The sequence below is a fragment of the Oreochromis niloticus genome, linkage group LG1 (genome assembly GCF_001858045.2).
Source record: "Oreochromis niloticus isolate F11D_XX linkage group LG1, O_niloticus_UMD_NMBU, whole genome shotgun sequence".
Classification (NCBI taxonomy): Eukaryota; Metazoa; Chordata; class Actinopteri; order Cichliformes; family Cichlidae; genus Oreochromis; species Oreochromis niloticus.
Window position 1 is genome coordinate 4,974,219 of NC_031965.2, and position 21,745 is coordinate 4,995,963.

The 21,745-nt window shown below is 39.2% G+C and overlaps 1 protein-coding gene across 4 annotated transcripts in view; it reads right to left on the reverse strand.

The window, feature by feature from the left end:
• The window catches only part of mthfs (5,10-methenyltetrahydrofolate synthetase (5-formyltetrahydrofolate cyclo-ligase)), a 104,319-nt gene extending 83,072 nt beyond the window's left edge, over positions 1-21,247 (reverse strand). The window contains exons 1-4 of one of the 4 annotated variants that reach the window (XM_025910738.1): positions 20,843-21,243; positions 17,817-18,081; positions 15,280-15,396; positions 8,405-8,764 (exon numbers count right to left, since the gene is read on the reverse strand). In XM_025910738.1, the coding sequence (XP_025766523.1) occupies positions 8,730-8,764; positions 15,280-15,396; positions 17,817-18,081; positions 20,843-20,953 (528 nt within the window). In that variant the 5' untranslated portion in view covers positions 20,954-21,243 and the 3' untranslated portion in view covers positions 8,405-8,729. Of the gene's footprint in view, positions 1-8,404; positions 8,765-13,881; positions 14,693-14,771; positions 15,397-17,816; positions 18,082-20,842 lie in introns of those variants that run through there. The other 3 variants (XM_019355482.2, XM_025910716.1, XM_003453836.5) reach the window with 3 other exon arrangements.
• Between the last annotated feature and the right edge of the window lie 498 nt (positions 21,248-21,745).

Genomic DNA, 21,745 nt, shown 5'->3' on the forward strand with positions numbered 1-21,745 from the left:
AGAGAGAAAAAATCCTAAATAAATTTTAACTTGTACATCCGTTTTTTTAAAGTAATTAAAGAAAACTGAACTACACAAAAGAACACTTCAAATAAATAATTAAAAGCCCCCAAATTACTATTATATTTGTGTTTATGATGACTTTATGCAAACCTATGACCAGAGGTGGCAAAAGAAAAGAAATTCTATACTTAAGAAGAAGTAGTTCATTGTGTTAAAAGCACTCTGGTAAAAGCTGAAGTACTCATTCAACATCTTTAGTGAAGTAAAAGTGAAAAAAGACAGAAATAAACTTTTGACATCTACAAATGTAAGGTGACACTTGTAATTTGTTTTCAGAATTTATTGATTTAAAAAGTCATGTGTTATTGCATTATTGCACTAATTTGGATATGGAATTGCATAGAGTCGGCAGAAAGGGGAAGTAGCACTGAGTGTGGTATGCTGCTGTAAAGCTCCCTCGGATGAGGAAGAGAAAGAAATTCCACAAATGAACCCTGACAAGGCACCCCTGTGAAGTGAAAACGATTTCAGGTGACTACATCATGAAGCTCACTGAGAGAAGGCCAAAGGTTTGCAACACTGTCAACAAAGCAAAGGGTGGCTACTTCCAGGAATCTAAATTATAAAACATATTTAGAGTTATTCATCAATTTTTTCTTTGCCACATATATATTGTTGTATATTCGATGTCTTCAGCATGTATCTACAATGTAGAAAGTAGAAAAAATAAAGAAAAACCATTCAGTGAGAACATGTGTCCAAACTCTTGACTGGTAGTGCATAAAGAGTTTTAAAAGGCAAAAATAAGCAGGTTAATCACAGTGTTAACAATCCTCCACAAACATATTTTGGAAGCTGGTTGGCTCCAGAATTTAGTTACAAGTTATACTGTATATAAAAGGGACTGGTGTAAGGTAAATATTTTGTATTTGTATATATAAATTTAAACAAGTTAATCAAGTGGGTTTAACACGTTAACCTGAATTGAGATTGTGGTTTTGGTTACAAGAGACATTTGTGGAGAAAAACATGAAAATGAGGGGGTAAAATTCTGTTTAATAAACAGGTGAGAAAGAGCCTTTGAGAGTATGTATCTTGGATGACAACTGTGTCCATCAAGATTCCAAAATATCCTATATATGCAAGACTTCAAACATGTATTTGAGCTCTGCACCCTCAAATATCCTGGAGAAGATAAAGGGCTGGTCCAGTGATCTTTCAGCTGTAGGCGTCTGAAGCAGTTCATCTGTCCAAATGGTTCAGCTACTTCATTACCGCTGGTACATATGACAGTACATACTTTAAGCCTTCCTTTGCTTGATTCCATATTCATTTTTGTCAACATTTCTGCTCTGTCTTAGGGGCTATTCAATTTAAAAGCAACGTGCTGTGTAATGTCTGTGCACAGCTGGCATTCCTATTTAGGTTTATGTAATGCTATACAAGCCAGTGGATGACATTACTTAATTTCTACGGTGGCTGGGAAGTGCAAATCGCAACAAATTAAAAATCCGCAACAAATTAAAACACCGCAACAAATTAAAAATCCTTGACAGAAAGGGATTGTCTGAAACACCGGAAGTGACACAACGATTAGCCTAATCCGGTTGTTCAGTGATGACGCGACAAATCCTACTTCCGGGCCTAAAGTAGTCTGCGTTTAATATGGCTTTTGTGTTGTTAACATGTTTAATGCTTTGTATTTTCTTCTATTTAATCTCAAAAAGCTCCTAAAAACAGTCAGTGATCACCGTTGACCTCCCTCGGCTTTTATTACCACTAATCATTTCGCTGAGCTGACTCCTGACTCTTGGTGGCGCTGTCACTTGGTGTTCGCTCGCTCTGTGGTATAGTATCACTTCCTGTTCCTGCTCAAACACAGTGGTGTTTCTGAGTAGCTTTTCTGCTTAGCAATTTAATTTAAATCTTTTGATACATCCCTTTTTCATAGTATAATCTTAACGTGCTTCATCTGAATCACCCTTTCTGTGTACTCACTACCTAATTTATAGCCAAAGTATTCACTCACTGTCTCTTTACTGTTTCGCTAGCTTAGCTTAGCTCGTAGCCGACTCGTTAGCACCATGGCTACTTCACCTGTCCCTCCTGCACTTTCCTGCTCATTGTGTCAGATGTTTAGTTACTCCTCGGCCTCCTTTAGCAGTAATGATACCTGTAATAAATGTAGCATATTTGCAGCTCTGGAGGCCAGGATTACTGAATTGGAGACTCGGCTTCGCACCCTTCATTCACCCGTAGCTAGCCAGGCCCCTGTAGCTGGTGCAGCCGAAGATAGCGTAGGCCCCGCTAGCTGTTCCCCGGCAGACCCCAAGCAGCTGGGGAAAGAGGGCGGCTGGGTGACGGTGAGGAGGAAGCATAGTCTTAAACTGAAGCCCCAGGTACACCACCAACCTGTTCATGTGTCTAACCGTTTTTCCCCACTCGGCGACACACCCGCCGGGGGTCAAACTCTGGTAATTGGTGATTCTGTTCTCAGACATGTGAAGCTAGAGACACCGGCAACCATAGTCAATTGTCTTCCAGGGGCCAGAGCAGGCGACATTGAAGGAAATTTAAAACTGCTGGCTAAGGGTAAACGTAAATACAGTAAGATCATAATTCACGTCGGCAGTAATGACACCCGGTTACGCCAATCGGAGGTCACTAAAATCAATATTGAATCGGTGTGTAACTTTGCAAAAACAATGTCGGACTCTGTAGTTTTCTCTGGTCCCCTCCCCAATCAGACCAGGAGTGACATGTTTAGCCGCATGTTCTCCTTAAATTGCTGGCTGTCTGAGTGGTGTCCCAGAAACGATGTGGGCTTCATAGATAATTGGCAAACCTTCTGGAGGAAACCTGGTCTTGTTAGGAGAGACGGCATCCATCCCACTTTGGATGGAGCAGCTCTCATTTCTAGAAATATGGACAAATTCATTAAACCCCCCAAAATATGACTATCCAGAGTTGGGACCAGGAAGCAGAGTTGCAGTCTTACACGCCTCTCTGCAGCTTCTCTCCTCCTGCTACCCCCCCAAAAACCCATCTCCATTGAGACTGTGTCAGCTCCCAAAAAGACAAAAAACAAACTAAAAACCAGCAATAAACAACTTAAACATAAAAAATCACAAAGAAAGAACAATACAGTATCCACATCTGAACCAAAGAGTAAAACAGTGAAATGTGGATTATTAAATATTAGGTCTCTCTCCTCCAAGTCTCTGTTAGTACATGACTTAATAATTGATCAACAAATCGATTTACTCTGCCTTACAGAAACCTGGTTGCAGCAGGATGAGTATGTTAGTTTAAATGAATCAACACCCCCGAGTCATTCTAACTACCAGAAATCCCGAAGCACAGGCCGAGGGGGCGGTGTGGCAGCAATTTTTCACACCAGCCTATTAATTAACGAAAGACCAAGACAGACTTTTAATTCATTTGAAAGCCTGATGCTTAGCCTCGTCCACCCCAGCTGTAAAACTCAGAAACCAGTCTTACTTGTTATCATCTATCGTCCACCTGGGCCTTACACAGAGTTTCTCTCTGATTTCTCAGACTTTTTATCTGATTTAGTGCTCAGCTCAGATAAAATAATTATTGTGGGTGATTTTAACATCCATGTAGATGCTAAAAATGACAGCCTCAACATCGCATTTAATCTGTTACTAGACTCAATTGGCTTCTCTCAAAATGTAAAAGAACCCACCCACCACTTTAATCACACTCTAGATCTTGTTTTAACATATGGCATAGAAACTGAATATTTAACAGTGTTTCCTGAAAACCCTCTGCTGTCTGATCATTTCCTGATAACATTTACATTTACAATAATTGATTACACAGCAGTGGAGAGTAGACTTTATCAAAGTAGATGTCTTTCTGAAAGTGCTGTAACTAAGTTTAAGAATATAATCCACCCACTGTTATCATCTTCAATGCCCTGTACCAACATAGAGCAGAGCAGCTATCTGAACGCTACTCCAACAGAGGTCGATTATCTTGTTAATAATTTTACCTCCTCACTACGTACGACTCTGGATACTGTAGCTCCTGTGAAAACTAAGGCCTCAAATCCAAAGTCCCTGACTCCGTGGTATAATTCTCAAACACGTAGCCTAAAGCAGATAACTCGTAAGCTGGAGAGGAAATGGCGTGTCACAAATTTAGAGGATCATCATTTAGCCTGGAGAAATAGTTTGCTGCTTTATAAGAAAGCCCTCCGCAAAGCCAGAACATCTTACTATTCGTCACTGATTGAAGAAAATAAGAACAACCCCAGGTTTCTCTTCAGCACTGTAGCCAGGCTGACAAAAAGTCAGAGCTCTACTGAGCCAACCATCCCTTTAACGTTAACTAGTAATGACTTCATGAACTTCTTCACAAATAAAATTTTTATCATTAGAGAAAAAATTACCAATAATCATCCCACAGATGTAATATTATCTACAGCTACTCTTAGTACCATCGATGTTAAGTTAGACTCTTTTTCTCCAATTGATCTTTCTGAGTTAACTTCAATAATTAATTCCTCCAAACCATCAACGTGTCTTTTAGACCCCATTCCTACAAAACTGCTCAAAGAAGTCCTGCCATTAATTAATTCTTCGATCTTAAATATGATCAACCTATCTCTAATAATCGGCTATGTACCACAGGCCTTCAAGCTGGCTGTAGTTAAACCTTTACTTAAAAAGCCATCTCTAGACCCAGCTGTCTTAGCTAATTATAGGCCAATCTCCAACCTTCCTTTCATATCAAAAATCCTTGAAAGAGTAGTTGTCAAACAGCTAACAGATCATCTGCAGAGGAATGGCTTATTTGAAGAGTTTCAGTCAGGTTTCAGAGCTCATCACAGCACAGAAACAGCTTTAGTGAAGGTTACAAATGATCTTCTTATGGCCTCTGACAGTGGACTCATCTCTGTGCTTGTCCTGCTAGACCTCAGTGCTGCGTTCGATACTGTTGACCATAATATTCTATTAGAGCGATTAGAACATGCTGTAGGTATTACAGGTACTGCACTGCAGTGGTTTGTATCATATCTATCTAATAGACTCCAGTTTGTACATGTAAATGGAGAGTCCTCTTCACACACTAAGGTCAATTATGGTGTTCCACAGGGTTCAGTGCTAGGACCAATTCTATTTACATTATACATGCTTCCCCTAGGCAACATCATTAGAAGACATAGCATAAATTTTCACTGCTATGCAGATGACACGCAGCTCTATCTATCCATGAAGCCAGGTAACACACACCAATTAGTTAAACTGCAGGAATGTCTTAAAGACATAAAGACCTGGATGGCCGCTAACTTTCTGCTTCTTAATTCAGATAAAACTGAGGTTATTGTACTCGGCCCTGAAAATCTTAGAAATATGGTATCTAAGCAGATTCTTACTCTGGATGGCATTACCTTGGCCTCCAGTAACACTGTGAGAAACCTTGGAGTCATTTTTGACCAGGACATGTCCTTCAATGCACATATTAAACAAATATGTAAGACTGCTTTCTTCCATTTGCGCAATATCTCTAAAATTAGAAATATCCTGTCTCAGAGTGATGCTGAAAAACTAGTTCATGCATTTATTACTTCCAGGCTGGACTACTGTAATTCACTATTATCAGGAAGTCCTAAAAACTCGCTGAGAAGCCTTCAGCTAATCCAAAATGCTGCAGCAAGAGTACTGACAGGGACTAGAAAGAGAGAGCATATTTCTCCTGTTTTGGCTTCCCTTCATTGGCTTCCTGTTAAATCCAGAATTGATTTCAAAATCCTGCTCCTCACATACAAGGTCTTAAATAATCAGGCCCCATCTTATCTTAATGACCTTGTAGTACCATATCACCCTATTAGAGCACTTCGCTCTTGCACTGCAGGCCTACTTGTTGTTCCTAGAGTATTTAAAAGTAGAATGGGAGGCAGAGCCTTCAGTTTTCAGGCCCCTCTTCTGTGGAACCAACTTCCAGTTTGGATTCGGGAGACAGACACTATCTCTACTTTCAAGATTAGGCTTAAAACTTTCCTTTTTGCTAAAGCATATAGTTAGGGCTGGACCAGGTGACCCTGAATCCTCCCTTAGTTATGCTGCAATAGACGTAGGCTGCCGGGGATTCCCATGATGCATTGAGTTTTTCCCTTCCAGTCACCTTTCTCACTCACTATGTGCTAATAGACCTCTCTGCATCGAATCATATCTGTTATTAATCTCTGTCTCTCTTCCACAGCATGTCTTTCATCCTGTTTTCCTTCTTTCACCCCAACCGGTCGCAGCAGATGGCCGCCCCTCCCTGAGCCTGGTTCTGCCGGAGGTTTCTTCCTGTTAAAAGGGAGTTTTTCCTTCCCACTGTCGCCAAAGTGCTTGCTCATAGGGGGTCATATGATTGTTGGGTTTTTCTCTGTATTTATTATTGTGCTATCTACTGTACAATATAAAGCGCCTTGAGGCGACTTTTGTTTTGATTTGGCGCTATATAAATAAAATTGAATTGAATTGAATTGAATCATTTATTTAAGCTCAGTTTTTAAAACCTTACGATGTAACTACAGCACAGCCCATGCAGCAGTATATGAATAACTAACCTCGTATTGTGGATGGATCATCTCAGTTGTTCTCCTGGCTGAAGTTTGGTCCCTTTACAGCATCCTGCCATGCGATTACATTTGTTCCTGACCACTGAGAACACTCACGTTAACTTTTATCGAGTGGAAAAAAAGTTAGCTTGTTTATATTATGCTAACATAGCTGTGTCGCTAGCGGTCACGTAGCACATCATTATATACCAGCTAGCCAAACTTCAGTAACCCTACAAACGTCACTGCTGTTTAGTTTTCTGTCTTCATTTATGTTGGAAGTGATAGCAGAGCTGTACGTTTCTGACAGAAATCTGCAACTATCCTTTGAAGCACCGCTCCTCTCTAAAACGGCAATAAGGATAATTATTAGGCCATATTTAAATAACAAAATAACTTAAAGCAAAATTGGGGAACGTAAAGTCCTAAGCAAGTCTTTATATTAAGGTCCATCAGTCAAACAATACTGTTTGGTTTGGGTCTGAACAGAGCGTGTTGTGTGTGACATCTGCTTTTGCGCATGCGGGCCACTTTGAGGGTTCACAAAGGAGCGTGTTTGCTGTCACATTTTATTTGTAGTGTGAACAAGCAGACAAAAAATCAGATTAAAATAAAAAAAAATCTGAATTGAGCATTAAGACCTGCAGTGTGAACGTAGCCATAGTGAGTTCAGTGCATTGATGTGATATTGTCCTGAAGGATTTAGTTATTGTCAATGGTTAAAGAAATTGCAATTATTTATTCATATTTATTATAAATAATCCTAATTATATATCTTGCTTCCATGTTTGTGTCCTGTGTCACAAAAAATACATTTTTTACTATAATACATTGATTAATGACCTGCAGAATCTCCTTTTCATATTATGTGTCCATAATTGTCACCTAAAGTCAAACTTTATGCTTTCTCCATCTTGAAAGTGATTACATCCTTGCATTACATACTTTAGGTTCATTTTCTGCAGGCAGGTTTCTGAAAGAGAACAGGCAGATTTGGAATATAACATGCAGCGTTCTATAGAGGGATATATAAAAAAATTAAAAATTACATGTATGTGCTAACTTTCTAAACACTTTGTTACATTTATGATAAATGGATTTGAAAGTAGATAAAACACATTTATGTCGGCCTTGGCTCATTAGAGTCCTTTTCTTTAAATTAACTTTGTATGTTTCAGGTACTGCACTCTCAAAGACTGAATGAACCAGCATTGCAGCCATGGGTCATTGTGAGCATCACAGGGAAGGTTGAAGCCGCCCACTGCACCTGTATGGCCGGAGTCGTGAAGACCTGCATCCATGTCGCTGCTCTTCTTTTTAAAGTAGAAGCAACAGTGCGGATCTGTGGCAAGGACTGTTACAGATGAACCTGCATACTGGGTTTTGCCTGGTAATATGACCAAGATACAGCCAGAGGTTGCCCATAAGATAGACTTCTCCTCTTCAGCTGCCCAAAAACGGCTTTGGATCAAAACATAAACAGACCATCTGTATTGAAAGGTAAAAGGAGCCGTCCTCAAAAAAGACAAATCCCACCTGCTACTGTGGAGGAGTTGTCACTGCTATTGGATACTTTGCTGGAACACAGTAAAGCTATGGGTTGTGGGAATGACCCATAATGTTTTATCTAGGGGTCTAGATTTATGCCTGAAATGCACTGCCATGTAAATAATTTGCATTTACTGAATATGTACTGACTGAGTACCACTGTTCAAAAGTTGAATAAAGAAACCAACTAATTTTTGCCTCTTTTTTATTTTTTTTATTAAAACCACTTTATAGAACATCACATCAGTTACAATGTAGAATCCATGTCATTTATAGTTTATAAAAGACAAAATGTTTACACAAAATCATGACAGCATTTACACGATATCACCCACTACTAACACTACTTAATTTACTATCAATTACTTCAATTTATCTTTTGAAAAATTACCGCTATTTATACAGCACAAGACTTAAGAATATTTAACAGGAGCAAGTTTCATTTTTCCCTGGTTTTACTACCACACTGTTCACCAAAACGGCAGCAAACCTTCAACATCTTATCCAGAAAGGTCACCTCTTCACCCTCACATGGAAGAAGTAATCTGATTGGCATGGTGGTATGTTTGAAGCAGGTCCCTTGTGTAGCGCTGGAACCCAGTCACGATGTTTCATCCATTTCATAGGCTGGTTTGCCTGCAATAATGCCAAATAATTAGCAAGTCTATAAATAGAAGGTAGTTCTGCAAAATCACTCATTAGGATGTTTTTTTCTAATTTGCTATGACCTCAGAGTGCATTGAAAATAAAACTAATAGGCTATCTGGTCTTTAAGTGATGGCGTGACGAATCCTGCTTCCCGGCCTAAAGTAGTCTGCGTTTAATATGGGTTTTGTGTTGTTAACATGTTTAATGTTTTGTATTGTCTTCTATTTAATCTCAAAAAGCTCCTAAAAACAGTCAGTGATCACTGTTGGCCTCCCTCGGCTTTTATCACCACTAATCATTTGAAAGCTCAGTTTTTAAAACCTTACAATGTAGCTACAGCCCAGCCCATGCAGCAGTATATGAATGACTAATCCTCTTCATCCTTGTGGATGAATTATCTCAGTTGTTCTCCTGGCTGAAGTTTGGTTCGTTTACAGCAACCTGCTATGAGATTACATTTGTTCCTGACCACCGAGAATCCTTTATTTATATTATGCTCACATAGCTGTGTCGCTAGCGGTCACATAGCACATTGCGGTCACGTAGCACAGCCAAACTTCAGTAACCCTACAAACGTCACTGCTGTTTAGTTTTCTGTCTTCATTTATGTTGGAAGTGATAGCAGAGCTGTACGTTTGAATTTGTTTCCAAGATCCCTCAGTCAGGACATGCTATATTGTATTTAGATGGAAGATAGCGAGCTAACTTCCTGCTAATTTCTAACTCCGTTAAATGTCATGAATTCTGTTTCATTTTCATGGATGCCTGGATGATAAACTCAATTGCTACACATGGTAGAGCAGAACGCTTATCATTTTATTACAGATGAAAGACTTTAGGTAGTTTTTCAACTCTCAGTGATGCCACAGTGATCGTGTGATTTATGGACCTGCAGCGGTGTTTGAGCCCCGACACGGCTAGTGACGTCAGACTTAAAGACCGGATAAAGAGTGATATGAACATATCTATAACTTACCGGAATGAAAATGTCTGGAGCACACCAACAGATATTTGGAGATGGAAGAGAACTGATATCAGCTCGTCTCACAGCTGCTATCCAGACTTCTTTTGGTAACATCCGATACATGAGCTGCCTCATGTTGCTTCCAGGTGGGGAAAGAATGAAAAGATAAACCATTTTCAACCTTATTCCCTTGCCGGCCGTGCGATCTAACATTACAACCGACCACACAGCAAGTACGAACCATAGCTGGTGTTATCCGTGTGCTTTCGCTCCTCTTTCGCTAGCGCTTTGTTTGACCCAGAAACATGGCTCCTCAACCAAAAATCCTGCCCACGCCCCCTCTCGTGACATCACGCTCCAAAAGACCTATTAGGCTAATCGTTGTGTCACTTCCGGTTGTGGTGGAGGAAGTATTATGTTTTGTCATTTTGATTTATTATTTTATTTTCACTTCAGATTGTTGAGTTGGGTCTATAGTTTTGGGGCTTTTGGGTGTTTTTGTATTTTTATACTGAAGTCTTCAGTGGGTGAGAAGCTGACTGCAGGCTGACAGGAAATGCGCCTGCAAGCCATGCTTTTGCAGAAGTGAAACTGTTCAGAGAGCAGATGCACACTCTGTGCACCCACAGATAGACGAGACATACACACACACACTTAGTTAGAGGGATCACTGATAGGGGAAAGTTCAAATTGTTTTGCTTGGGGTTGCTTTTAGACTATATTAGGAGGAGCAAACATATTGGCAGATCTGAGAAGGAAAACCTGTGTTATGAAAATGATTTTAATCTTTTATACATGATTGCATTTGAGCTTATTAAAGAGCTGTGGCTCCTGGTCAAGTGAAGGTCAGAAACTCTTGGCGGGCGTTATGATCTGCCAATACACGGTGAGGAGGACAGGAGCTCTGAAAGGAATTGCAACACACCTGCTTACATGACATATGCCTGGAGTTATATCCTTATATCCTTATATTCTTTAGAGCTAAGAGTTAAGTTTGTATCATTTATCACTTATATCCTTTTGAGTAAGTCTTAAGTTTCATTTATGTTCAGTTTGAGTAAGTTTCCTTCATGGTTTGAGTATCATCATTTGAGTGTGACATTGAGCCTAGAAATCACACATAGTTCAGCTGTGCACGAGCACAGGCCTTATGTCTGGCTAGGACGAGGGGTGTGAGGTGAGCCGGAGTGCAGACGAGGTCATGACACATACATAGCATACACTGCAGACACACACATACACACCATAATAGATCTATTCTGGTAAGTAAGAAGTGAAGATGGGTTTTTGCTGCAATTGCAGAATTGTGCCGAAGTACTTAGAGGAAGTGCACCAGATCTCCCACAGGGAAGCGACAGCGAAGGTGAGCTGAGGGGAAGCACCGACCCGAAGACAATGTTCTTTAAAACTATGTTAAAGGTTGTTGACAGAACATTTGTGGTTTTGAGTTGACGTATGCTTTGTTTAAATCTGCCTAGCAACAGAAAAGGGGGCTGTACTATCTTAACCCTATAAAACCGTTGTTTGAATATGGTAAAGCAGTTCAATACTGATTGGGTTGTTGGACTCACACATGTGTTCATTAAAATGTCGTCTAATTGCACACCGGACCGGGTCTGTGGTTATTTATGGATTCCTCTCTCAACATTGAACCCTAACACGGTGTTTCAGACAATCCCTTTCCGTCAAGGATTTTTAATTTGTTGTGTTTTTTTAATTTGTTGCGGATTTTTAATTTGTTGCAGATTTTTAATTTGTTGCAATTTGCACTTCCCAGCCACCGTAAATTTCTATTCATGTGCCTTGCTACCAATGTGCCAATGTGCAGCAGTGCTGCTGCCCACCCTTTCCTCCTACTTCTCCTCCCATCACCTCTTTTGTGTCTGAGTTAAAATGTTGTGACCTTTTCAAATCATTAAGTCTTCCTGTGTGCCTGTTTTTATGGCCTTTCCCTTTCCCCATACAATTATGTTTCCCAGCTGCTCGAGACTTTGTGACAAGCTGCAATGAGGAATGTCAAAATTTATATTTCTTCTTAACAGGCTGTAGTTCTCCAAACAAATTTTTCTCCCACAGTTAATTATTGGGCCATGCTGGTGACAAAAAGTCTCATTGCGGTTTCATTACCCCCTTTAAACTTTATTTATAAACAGCAAATAATCTTAACCCCAAGGAAATTTATATAAGTGCAGCTCTTCCATTCCTCACATCACAAGGAACAGTAAAATAGTTGTACTTATATGATGACTTTTATTTATCTTTCCCTTCACTACAATAGGGCCACAATTCACGGAGGAAGTCTGGGCATATGGGTAAAGATAATAAAATAGATTTTTTGAGTATGTAATGATTCAAGGTCTGTAGTTAAAAGTGATGCATTGTAATGTTTTAATAAAAGCAGGCTGACATCATCATATTGCAATATGAAAATAAGCAGACAATAGCATGCTGTAATTAAAAAAACATTTAAAAAAAACATACATTTTGGTATATCAGTTGCCTTTTGGGGGGGGAGTTGTGCTCTGTTGGTCCTCTTGTTTGGTTTGTTTTTTGTGAATGGGGGGTTGGGATATGGTTTTGTCCAACTTTTGTTTTAGTACATCAACAAAAGAGAAGCAATTTAAGCACTGCAAAATTACTAAAATACATGTGGTCATATTTTAGACATGACACTATACTTTTGAAATACTCGAATGATATTCAGAAATCATATTTAATTTCCATTCAATGTAAGGTAAAAAACTGAAGTAAGACTGAGGTTAAAAATTTTATTGAATTAGAAAAAGACAAATGGCTCAAAGCATGAACTGTATATCCGTGGTATTCCATGGTACTGAGTTCCTATTTTTTTGTATGTTTGTCACACTAAAATGTTTCAGATCATCAAACAAATTGAAATATTAGACAAAGACAACACAAGTAAATACAAAATGCAGTTTTCTGAATGAATGTTTTTACTACTAACAGGAATTAAATTAACTGTCTTTGGAAAGTTGAGTCTCTAGCAGGGCTGGGCGATATATCGAGTTTTATTTCAATATATTTTTATACAAGATATAAGATGTGACAATATTGTTTATATCGATATAGTATATGGTACGTTATAGCTATACTTGTGGAGCCGCAAGTTTGCCTCTCTTTCATCCACTTTTGTCTCTACGCAACGTTACTCCGCCTCGCCTCTCTCCTTCACTGAACACAACTCCCCCTCCCCCATCGCTTCACCTGCAGGCAACGACAAGATGGACACGGCAAATCTCCGTTAACGAGTTACCGCGCATCGCCCTGTGCGTGGGACTGGACGGCGTCAACGTGTTAGCAAGCTAACCCCGCTAACGAGCTAACCGCGTTAACGAGCTAACCACGCTAACGCCATTCAGCCCACAGGGGCTGCACGGCCTAAAATCCTTTCATTTTCTCAAAAGTTGACTGCGCGCCTTATGTATGAATTCTGGTTGTACTTACTGACCGTGAACCGATTTTATGTGATACACGGCGCTCAGCAATCTGTCAATAAATGTTTTAATATGACTTTGGTAAGCTACGGACCTGCACCGCTTGATGGATTGTCGGAGCCTCGTGGAGTAATACGTATTGTGCTTCAACGTAATATAACCGTATTGTGTGTGTATAAGGACCATAAATGGCACCTTTTAAGGGACATGGTTACTAAGCAGATTTCAAACTCAAGGCTGTCAGTCACGCAGTAGAACTTGGGAATAGAGCAGCTGTGAAATCTGTCTTTGTTATTATGCTAAGCGTCTTTTAGTTTACATTTTGACTGCACAATTGTGAGCTTTTTGTTATGCATAAAAACAACATTGTTTTCTTTTATTTATGGAGCATCATTATTTAATAAATGCTCATAATTTATTTTTGAGTAATTTTTTCATGTACATCTACGCTGTATGTTAATAAAAGTGCCTGAGTGACATCTGGGACACAGCTTTGACTAAGAACTCTCTATTTGTTCTTACTTTATGGCTTTAAAAAAGATATCGAGATATATATCGTATATCGCCATCCAGCTAAAAAATATCGTTCTTAATCAAGAAATCATTTAAATAGGACCTGCCTCACAAAGTGGAGTAGACACAGAAACAAGTTTTTAGAAAAGGTTAGAGTGCATTCAGAACCAGGCTTTAAGACTCTGTACAGCTGCAACAAAATCAACCCCAACAGCTACACTTCAGATGGAAATGGGAGAAATGCCTCTTGATATCAGAAGAAAACAATTTTCATTAAATTGCTGGATGAATTTGCAAGGGCATGAACAGGATCACCTCACACAGGAAACACTTAAACCTTGTTGGGAGAAAGAGGTATATGGGCTCAAACTGTGGTCATAAATATTTTGTACTTGTAAATCAGACTGTGTAGTTATGAGTTTTGTAACTTTGTAAACCAAAACATCTGAAAATTTTATGTTTGTGCATCTATAGATGAGAATTTGTGTGTGTGCAAAAAAAGATTTGTTTGTATTTGTTAAGGTCTGTTTACAGATGCAAAGCAAAAAAATATGGGCTCTATCTAATCTAGTGATTTAAGCTACATTTGCTAATGTTTTTGAAGCTATGTAAATAGGTAAGAATGGTTAATAATTCTACAAAAAATGTAAATACAATTCATACTTTCCTTTTTCTCAAGTAACTTGCATGTGCTTCCTCACTGATAAAGCTTCCATCCAGTTAACAACAGTAGTTAGTGTGAGGAATAATATAATTGCAATTGAGCATGGAAGACAACAACAAATTATTTAGTTACACTAATTTCAATGATTTTTGTTAAGAAAATATACAGTGTGATGATGCTTACATTAATTGATTCAGCTCGGGCCTTTTTATGTTAAGAATTAGTTGAAAATATGTCTTGTGAACTTTTCCCCTCTCGTGATATGCCAAAGTTTGAGAACCGCTGGCTTACACCCCACTACTGTGGTTGTCTGAGTGAGCCTGTGTGGAGACAGTGACAAGATAACCAAGCTAATCACACATAGTATAAAATACTGGTTGATAAGAAGGGAACATGAAAACGTTTTCTAACACATCTTTATCTGCTGCTGCTTTTAATTTATTATGCACTGGAAATTAATATTTAATTTTAGACAGTATTACATAATACCTTTTAAAAGCTTTTTATGACAAGATAGAGCTGCTCTCTTCATATGAAGAACAAACTAACCAGACTATACATCTCATAAATTATACATTACTTCTTGACTGTAGCCTTGAGCATATTACCTTAGCTTGTCTAATGACATAATAGCCATCACAGCAGGACAACCACAGACTGAAGTGATAACATTGATAATAACGGCATTAATTACAACATCCTTTGAATTTCACCTACTCTAACAAGTACAAAACCCTGGTATTGAATGGAAAGGCCATGTTTAAAGGGTTAGTGGACTTCCTGAGTTCATAGACCAGCTATTTTTCATCCTCATACAGTACTTCATCTATGGGCACATCATGGTCATCAACAGGGACTTTTTCACAAAGCTGCTCTTTGAAGGCCAAGGCAATTGTGTAGGGCTTGCCTTTGGGGTGTTTTTTGCAACGCTCCAGGTAGTTATCATAGAAACCCTTCCCTCGTCCCAGTCGGTTCCTGGCACGGTCAAAGCCCAGCCCTGGAATCAAAATCAGGTCCAGACCTCCTGGATGGTGCAAGTAAACAGTGTAATTACTGTTAAAGTTCTCATTGTGTCTGTAGATATACGTCCTAATTCAAAAATTCCTGTTTAATCTGTATGTAGGAAGGAAAAACTGAAGTCCTTGCATGGTCCCCTGACAAATTTATGCCTAAGATAATAAAAGCTCTTGGTCCTCATTCCACATTTGCTAAATCGTCTATCAGGAAACTTAGGGTAACCCTTGATTCCGCTCTCATGTTGGATGTTTATGTCAAGTCTCTGGTTCGGTTTTGCTTTTATCACTTAAGAAACATTGCCAAATTAAGTCCTATTGTATCACACATAGAACTGTAGATTGGTATTCATGCATTCATTTCATCACATCTGGATTACTGTAATTCATTGTTTATTTTTCTAAGAAAAAACTCCCTCTAGGTTGTTCAAAATGCTGCAGTAATGGACTCTGAATTCACATTCCATTTTAAGATTCTGGTTCTGACTTTTAGAGCTCTTCATGGGCAAGCACCAGCTTACATTATTGAAATTCTACACTCCGTGTCCCTAGCAGGGCCCTGAGATCATGTAATCAGGGCCTACTTGTTACAAGGCTGAGAACTAAGGGTAGACAGAGCTTTTGCCACTGTGGCCCCCAGACTCTAGAATTCTCTTCCTCTAACCTTGAGATCTGTCGATTCATTAGTTTCTTTTAAAAAACAACCAATAACTAATTTTTTTGGAATTATGTTTGGTTAACTTTTTGAATCTTTACTGAAAACACATTTATGGACTGGCTTTTAGCACACGTTGACCCAAACATTTTTTTTGTTTTAACAGACTTAGTAATTGTTGTTTTGGTTGTTTTTATTGTCTTCTTGTTTTAGTCCTTCTTTTTATTTTTTAAAAAATATTTTTTTATTTTATTGCATCATAGTTGTGCATCGAATTGTAATCGCAAAGGGTTCAATTGCTAAAGTAAATAGTGAAGGAGGCAAAGGACAACCTTTGAAGGCCAACGCCTCTAGGAACATCTCCAGGACAGGGGTAAGCAATTTAGTTTAAATTTTTTTGTATATATCAGTTGGTAGACCATTTGGTCCAACTCTTTTCCCTGTTTTCATCCTGTTTATGGCTGTTTCTATTTCTTCCTTGGTAATCACTTGTTCCAAGTGGTGCGCATCTCCCTTTTCTATAAAAGCAAAGAAATTATTTTGTTCTTGCCATTCCATTTCCATTTCTGTTTTCTGTTTCTATTTCGGTAATGTATAGTTTTGCATAATACATTCTAAAAGGGTTGTTGATTTCCAATGGATCTATTAAGTTATTCCCACTATTATAATGGATGTAATTGGTGTTGTTTTGCAAAGTTTTTGTTTGCCAGGCTAATAACCTGCCAGCCTTCTCAACATACTCATAAAAAGACTATTTCAGCTTTAAAAGACTTGCAGCTTCCCTGCTTAAGTAGAATTTTAAAGTATCTGTACTTTACTTATTTTTTTCTGTCAACATTTTATCTTTACTCCCTACATTTTTACACAAATATCTGTACTGTTTGCTTCCTACATTTTCAAAACAGGCTTGTTACTTTAGTTTTAACATGAGGAAGGTTTTAACTTCACATCAATGTGGATCTTCAAAAATCAAACCAATTTAAGTCTAAATGGAGGGAACAAAACTACATAAAGAAATCCTATCAGTGTATCAATCACTAGGGCTTGTTGGATACAGCCAATGAAGGAGGCGAAAACATATATTTTATCCATCATTTATAGGGCTATACTTAGGGATGACATTGGGCCAGATAGATCCTGAATGACATCTGTGGTTGTGGTACTTCAACTAGCTTTACAGAAGACTGAGCATAAAGGGAGTAACTTGTTGTAGCAGGAAAAAAATATCAGCAAAGACACAAACTGTGTGCATTTTGTCACACAATATGTCTCCTAGCTTAAGGTCCACTAGCTGTATTTCACAGGCAGAGAAGAGAATGGGATAACTTCACTCAGAGATGGAGAAAGATTAAGAAAGACAGGACAGGAGAGGAAGCAGTGATATTACACTTCAAGGTAAGGACTGCTCTGTGACATTTGATAGACCAGAAATTTAAATGTTACATGAAATGTCCTGATTTTTTAAAGTCAGATATCTTAATATAATGTTCTGAAATGCCCTGCAAAATAAACTGCGTTACTCAAACCATGTATACTCTGTGGTTTAGAGCAGGATAAACAGGTTAGCTTGCAATACTCTGGTGAATTCAAAGTAAAGCACTGTCTTGAACTGATGTGCAGTGGCTGTGGAGTTCATGGTCGGGGTTAGTTTACATCAAGTGTAACAGAGAATTTGATTTGAAAGTTGAATTTTAGACCACCCACATTCAGTGTAACAATTGCTTAGTATTAGGGTGCTCTTATCAATAAAAGTGTTTTGTGTGCGTGCATGCTAACCTGAAGCCAATGCTTCCTCTCTGCTGTTATCATCCCTGGCAGGCTGCCGGATATTCCAGGAGGTCAGAGGCAGCATCTCTATGTCCTGCAGACTGTTGACCTTCAACATGTCCATATGACTGCTAGTACTCTCATATCTAGGAATGAAGCAGCTTTTACCACACTTAAGCATGTCCTTGATGATTTCCTGAGTATTCACTTCATCCTTCATACTCAGAAACACAGCAATCCGCTGAGAGGACACATACTTGGGGTGACTGAACAACTGAAAGAAAATGCAGATGAAGAGAAAATCAAGGTTCTGAATCCTTAATCTTCCATGAGTAAATTAATTTCCATCCATCCATCCATCCATTCGCTTCCACTTATCCTTTTCAGGGTCATGGGGGGCGCTGGAGCCTATCCCAGCTGTCATAGGGCAAGAGGCAGGGTACACCCTGGACAGGTCGCCAGTCTGTCGCAGGGCCAACACACAGGGACAGACAACCATTCACACTCACATTCACTCACACATTCACACCTAGTGACAATTTGGATTATCCAATTAACCTATCCCCACAAGCTGCATGTCTTTGGACGGTGGGAGGAAGCCGGAGTACCCGGAAAATACACGGTAAATCTGAATGCTCAAAGTAATTAAATAAATTAACTAATGTGAAATTATTTTTTAAAACAGTGATAACTCAAATAGCTCAAGTTTATCTAACATTTTCTTACGTTTGAGTGAATTCAACTTATTATTTTTGACCAACTTAACTTTTTGGGTCACTCTTTGCGACTTGCAAATAAGGACTTGCTACTATCATTTATATCATTTAATTTTATTTATTTATTTCACTCCTATAGCAGTCATCTTTAGAAGGTTTTTGGGTCAATTTGACCAGAAATATTTTTAGTCTAAGATACACTACCAGTAAAAAGTTTAGACACTTTAGACAATTTTTATGATTATTTACATTGTAGATTTTCACTAAAGTCATCAAAACAATGAATGAACACATGTGGAATTATATAGTAAAAACAAAAGTGTGAATGCAGATGAATGCCCTGCAGAATTCCAGTAGCAGACACATCTCTACATCAACTGTTCAGAGGAGAATGCGTGAATCAGGCCTTTATGGGAGCTGCTAAGAAACCAAATCAAGGAATGGACATTAGACCAGTGGAAATCTGTGCTTTGGTCTGTTGAGTCCAAATTTCTTTGGTTCCACCCACCGTGTCTTTATGTGACGCAGAAAAACTGAATGGATGATCTCTACATGCGCGTGGCAGAGGCCCCGATCCACATCTGAGATTTCTGAGGCATTTAAACAACAAGGAGTTAGTTAAACAACTCCTTGATGGCAGAGCCCCTGGGATGAGTTTCACCTTGGGTGTGTGGCCCATTACTACGAGAAAAATTCAGTCCTTATACAACCATTGCAAGAGCTTGGTTTGCATTGCCAGCAGTAAGTCGGACTTGTTCCAGTGGGTGGGGACTCCGCCTAGGCTGCCCTTTGTCACTGATTCTGTTCATAATTTTTATAGACAGAATTTCTAGGTGTAGCCAAGTGATGGAAGGCTTCCACTTTGGTGGTGTCAAAATCTCATCTCTGCTTTTTGCAGATGATGTGGTTCTGTCAGGTAGTGGCCTCTGGTTCACACTGGAGTGGTTCGCAACTGAGTGTGAAGCAGCTAGAATGAGAAACAGCATCTCCAAGTTTGAGGGCTCAGCTGGAAAAGTGTGTAGTGGCCACTTTTGGGACAAGTTAGTTCCCCAACTGGATGAGTTTAAGTATCTCGGGGTCTAATTCACAAAGTGAGGGGAGAGGAAGATTGACGGATGGATTGGGGCTCCGGCTACAGCGATGCAGACGATATACTGGTCCATCGTTGTCAAGAGCGAGCTGAGCGTAAAAGCTGGAGCCAGAGTTCAGCCATCCAGGAGGGACTCAGTCTAGAGCCGCCACTCCCTCACATTGAAAGGAGCCAGTTTACGTGGTCCGTGTATCTGACAAGGATGCCTTCTGGGTGAGGTCTTCCAGGTATCTCCCATTGAGAGGAGGCCCCGAAGCAGACCTCCTTGGAAGGTCCCATGTTTTAGCCATTTCTGGATAATGCATCAGTTTTTCACACAGGTCCATGTAGGTTTGGATTCCCCCCCCCCTTTATTAGAAACTGCATTTTGTGTTTGTTTGTTGCACAGTGTATTGGTAGATAAAGGTCCAGCTGCTGTATTTTCAGACAGAGAAAGGAGTGAAAGTTGTAATGTAAAGACTGCTCAGTGACACTTGATAAACTACCAATTTAAAAATTACATGGAATGCCATAATTTTTAAACAGATACTGGATCTGTGTGTAGCAGCAGGTTAGCTGATCACAGCCTGTCCACTAAGAAAATCGACTGTAGCTGGCATTAGAAATGATTGTGAGCTGTTAGTATTTTCCCCACACTGAGCCACTAAAACAGATCTTTGTGTTACTCCACCTGCTAAATCTCACTTTAACCCCTGACTGTTGTCATTTTTCTGTTTAGGTGTGGAAGCAAAGTCACCCCCTATTATTTTTTTCTATTCCATTATTGCTTGTGTCATAAATAACAGTTTAAAGATAAGTACATTCATTAGCATTAGAATTTAATTTACATAACAGTTCTATTCTCATATACACATATTATTTTTGTTTAACAGTAATACATGAGGTCTAGCTACCAGTGCATGAAAGTAGTTGGTACAAGTGTCCTTTTTAAACTTTCTTACTTTTGTACATTTCAGAGCTTGTACCTTTTCACTTTTACTTTAGTAAAGACGTTGAATAAGTACTTCAGCTTTTGCTGGAATATTTTTTTTAACATTAGCATCTTTACTTCTACTTAAGTAGAGAATGTCTGTACTTTTTCCACATCTGTATATACATGTATTTGCATATATGTAAAAATTTTCGGCGAGGTCTTTAATAATACTCGCAGAAATGGAAGAATCTGCGGATGCGACATCTGGGACACAGAGACTGATTTCCATTACCCATTTCCATGAACATTTCCTTACCTTCTGTGAAACGACAAGAGACTGCCGTCGTTTCTCGTCGTCCGTCACTGTGGCAACCCGTCGCTTTAATTCTTTCCTCAGGCCTTGCTTTGCTGCTCGCAAGGCGGCCATTCTAACATTTAATTAAGCTAAATGAAAAGAGATGATTTACATTAAGAGTTTGAGCACGTCTACTGGTAAAATGTTCTCTACCGAGTTGTGTAACAGAAGGGATTTCGACATCTATTCTGCTTCATGCAACTTTCCCAACATTAAACATTAACAGGCTGATCAACACAAGACTGGTACTGTGACGAGTAAACGAAGTAAAATCAGGACGACCCTGAACCGTAAAAGGTCCGTAAACATTACAGTAAAGCTGTAGTGGATACCACTACCGAACATGTTTCTTCTTTGGTATTTTAAACATACTTCGTCCTCGTTTTTGCCACGTTGCTGCCCCCACGAGTGTTGGAACGTCATCACTGCGTTTTTTTCTTACTGTTAAACAGTGACGACGTGGTAAAGGTGCGCGTGCATACTTCTGATGACGTAGGCAGTATAGACTAGGGCCGTTTGTACTTGCGTTCTCGTGGACTTGTGATACGTCATCAGTCGCAGAGTACAGTTCCAGAACGCATCAAGTAGCCAAGTACGCTCAAAATTCCCGGATGTGTTCTCGCTATGTGTACTCCCATTCTATCGAGCACGCTGTCACTACCCGATCTGTACCGGAAACCCGATGGGTACCCCGCATGCGCGAAAGGTGTCTACTTCCGGTCGAAGCGTTTTACGATAGTTACGGGTCAGAGTATCTGTTAAGATGTTAAGAATAATAAGTATATCTTAAAATGTTTGCAATAATGAAGCATTTCAGTACAATGTAGACAAAAACGAAAAATAAAAAGATAGTTACGGATCAGG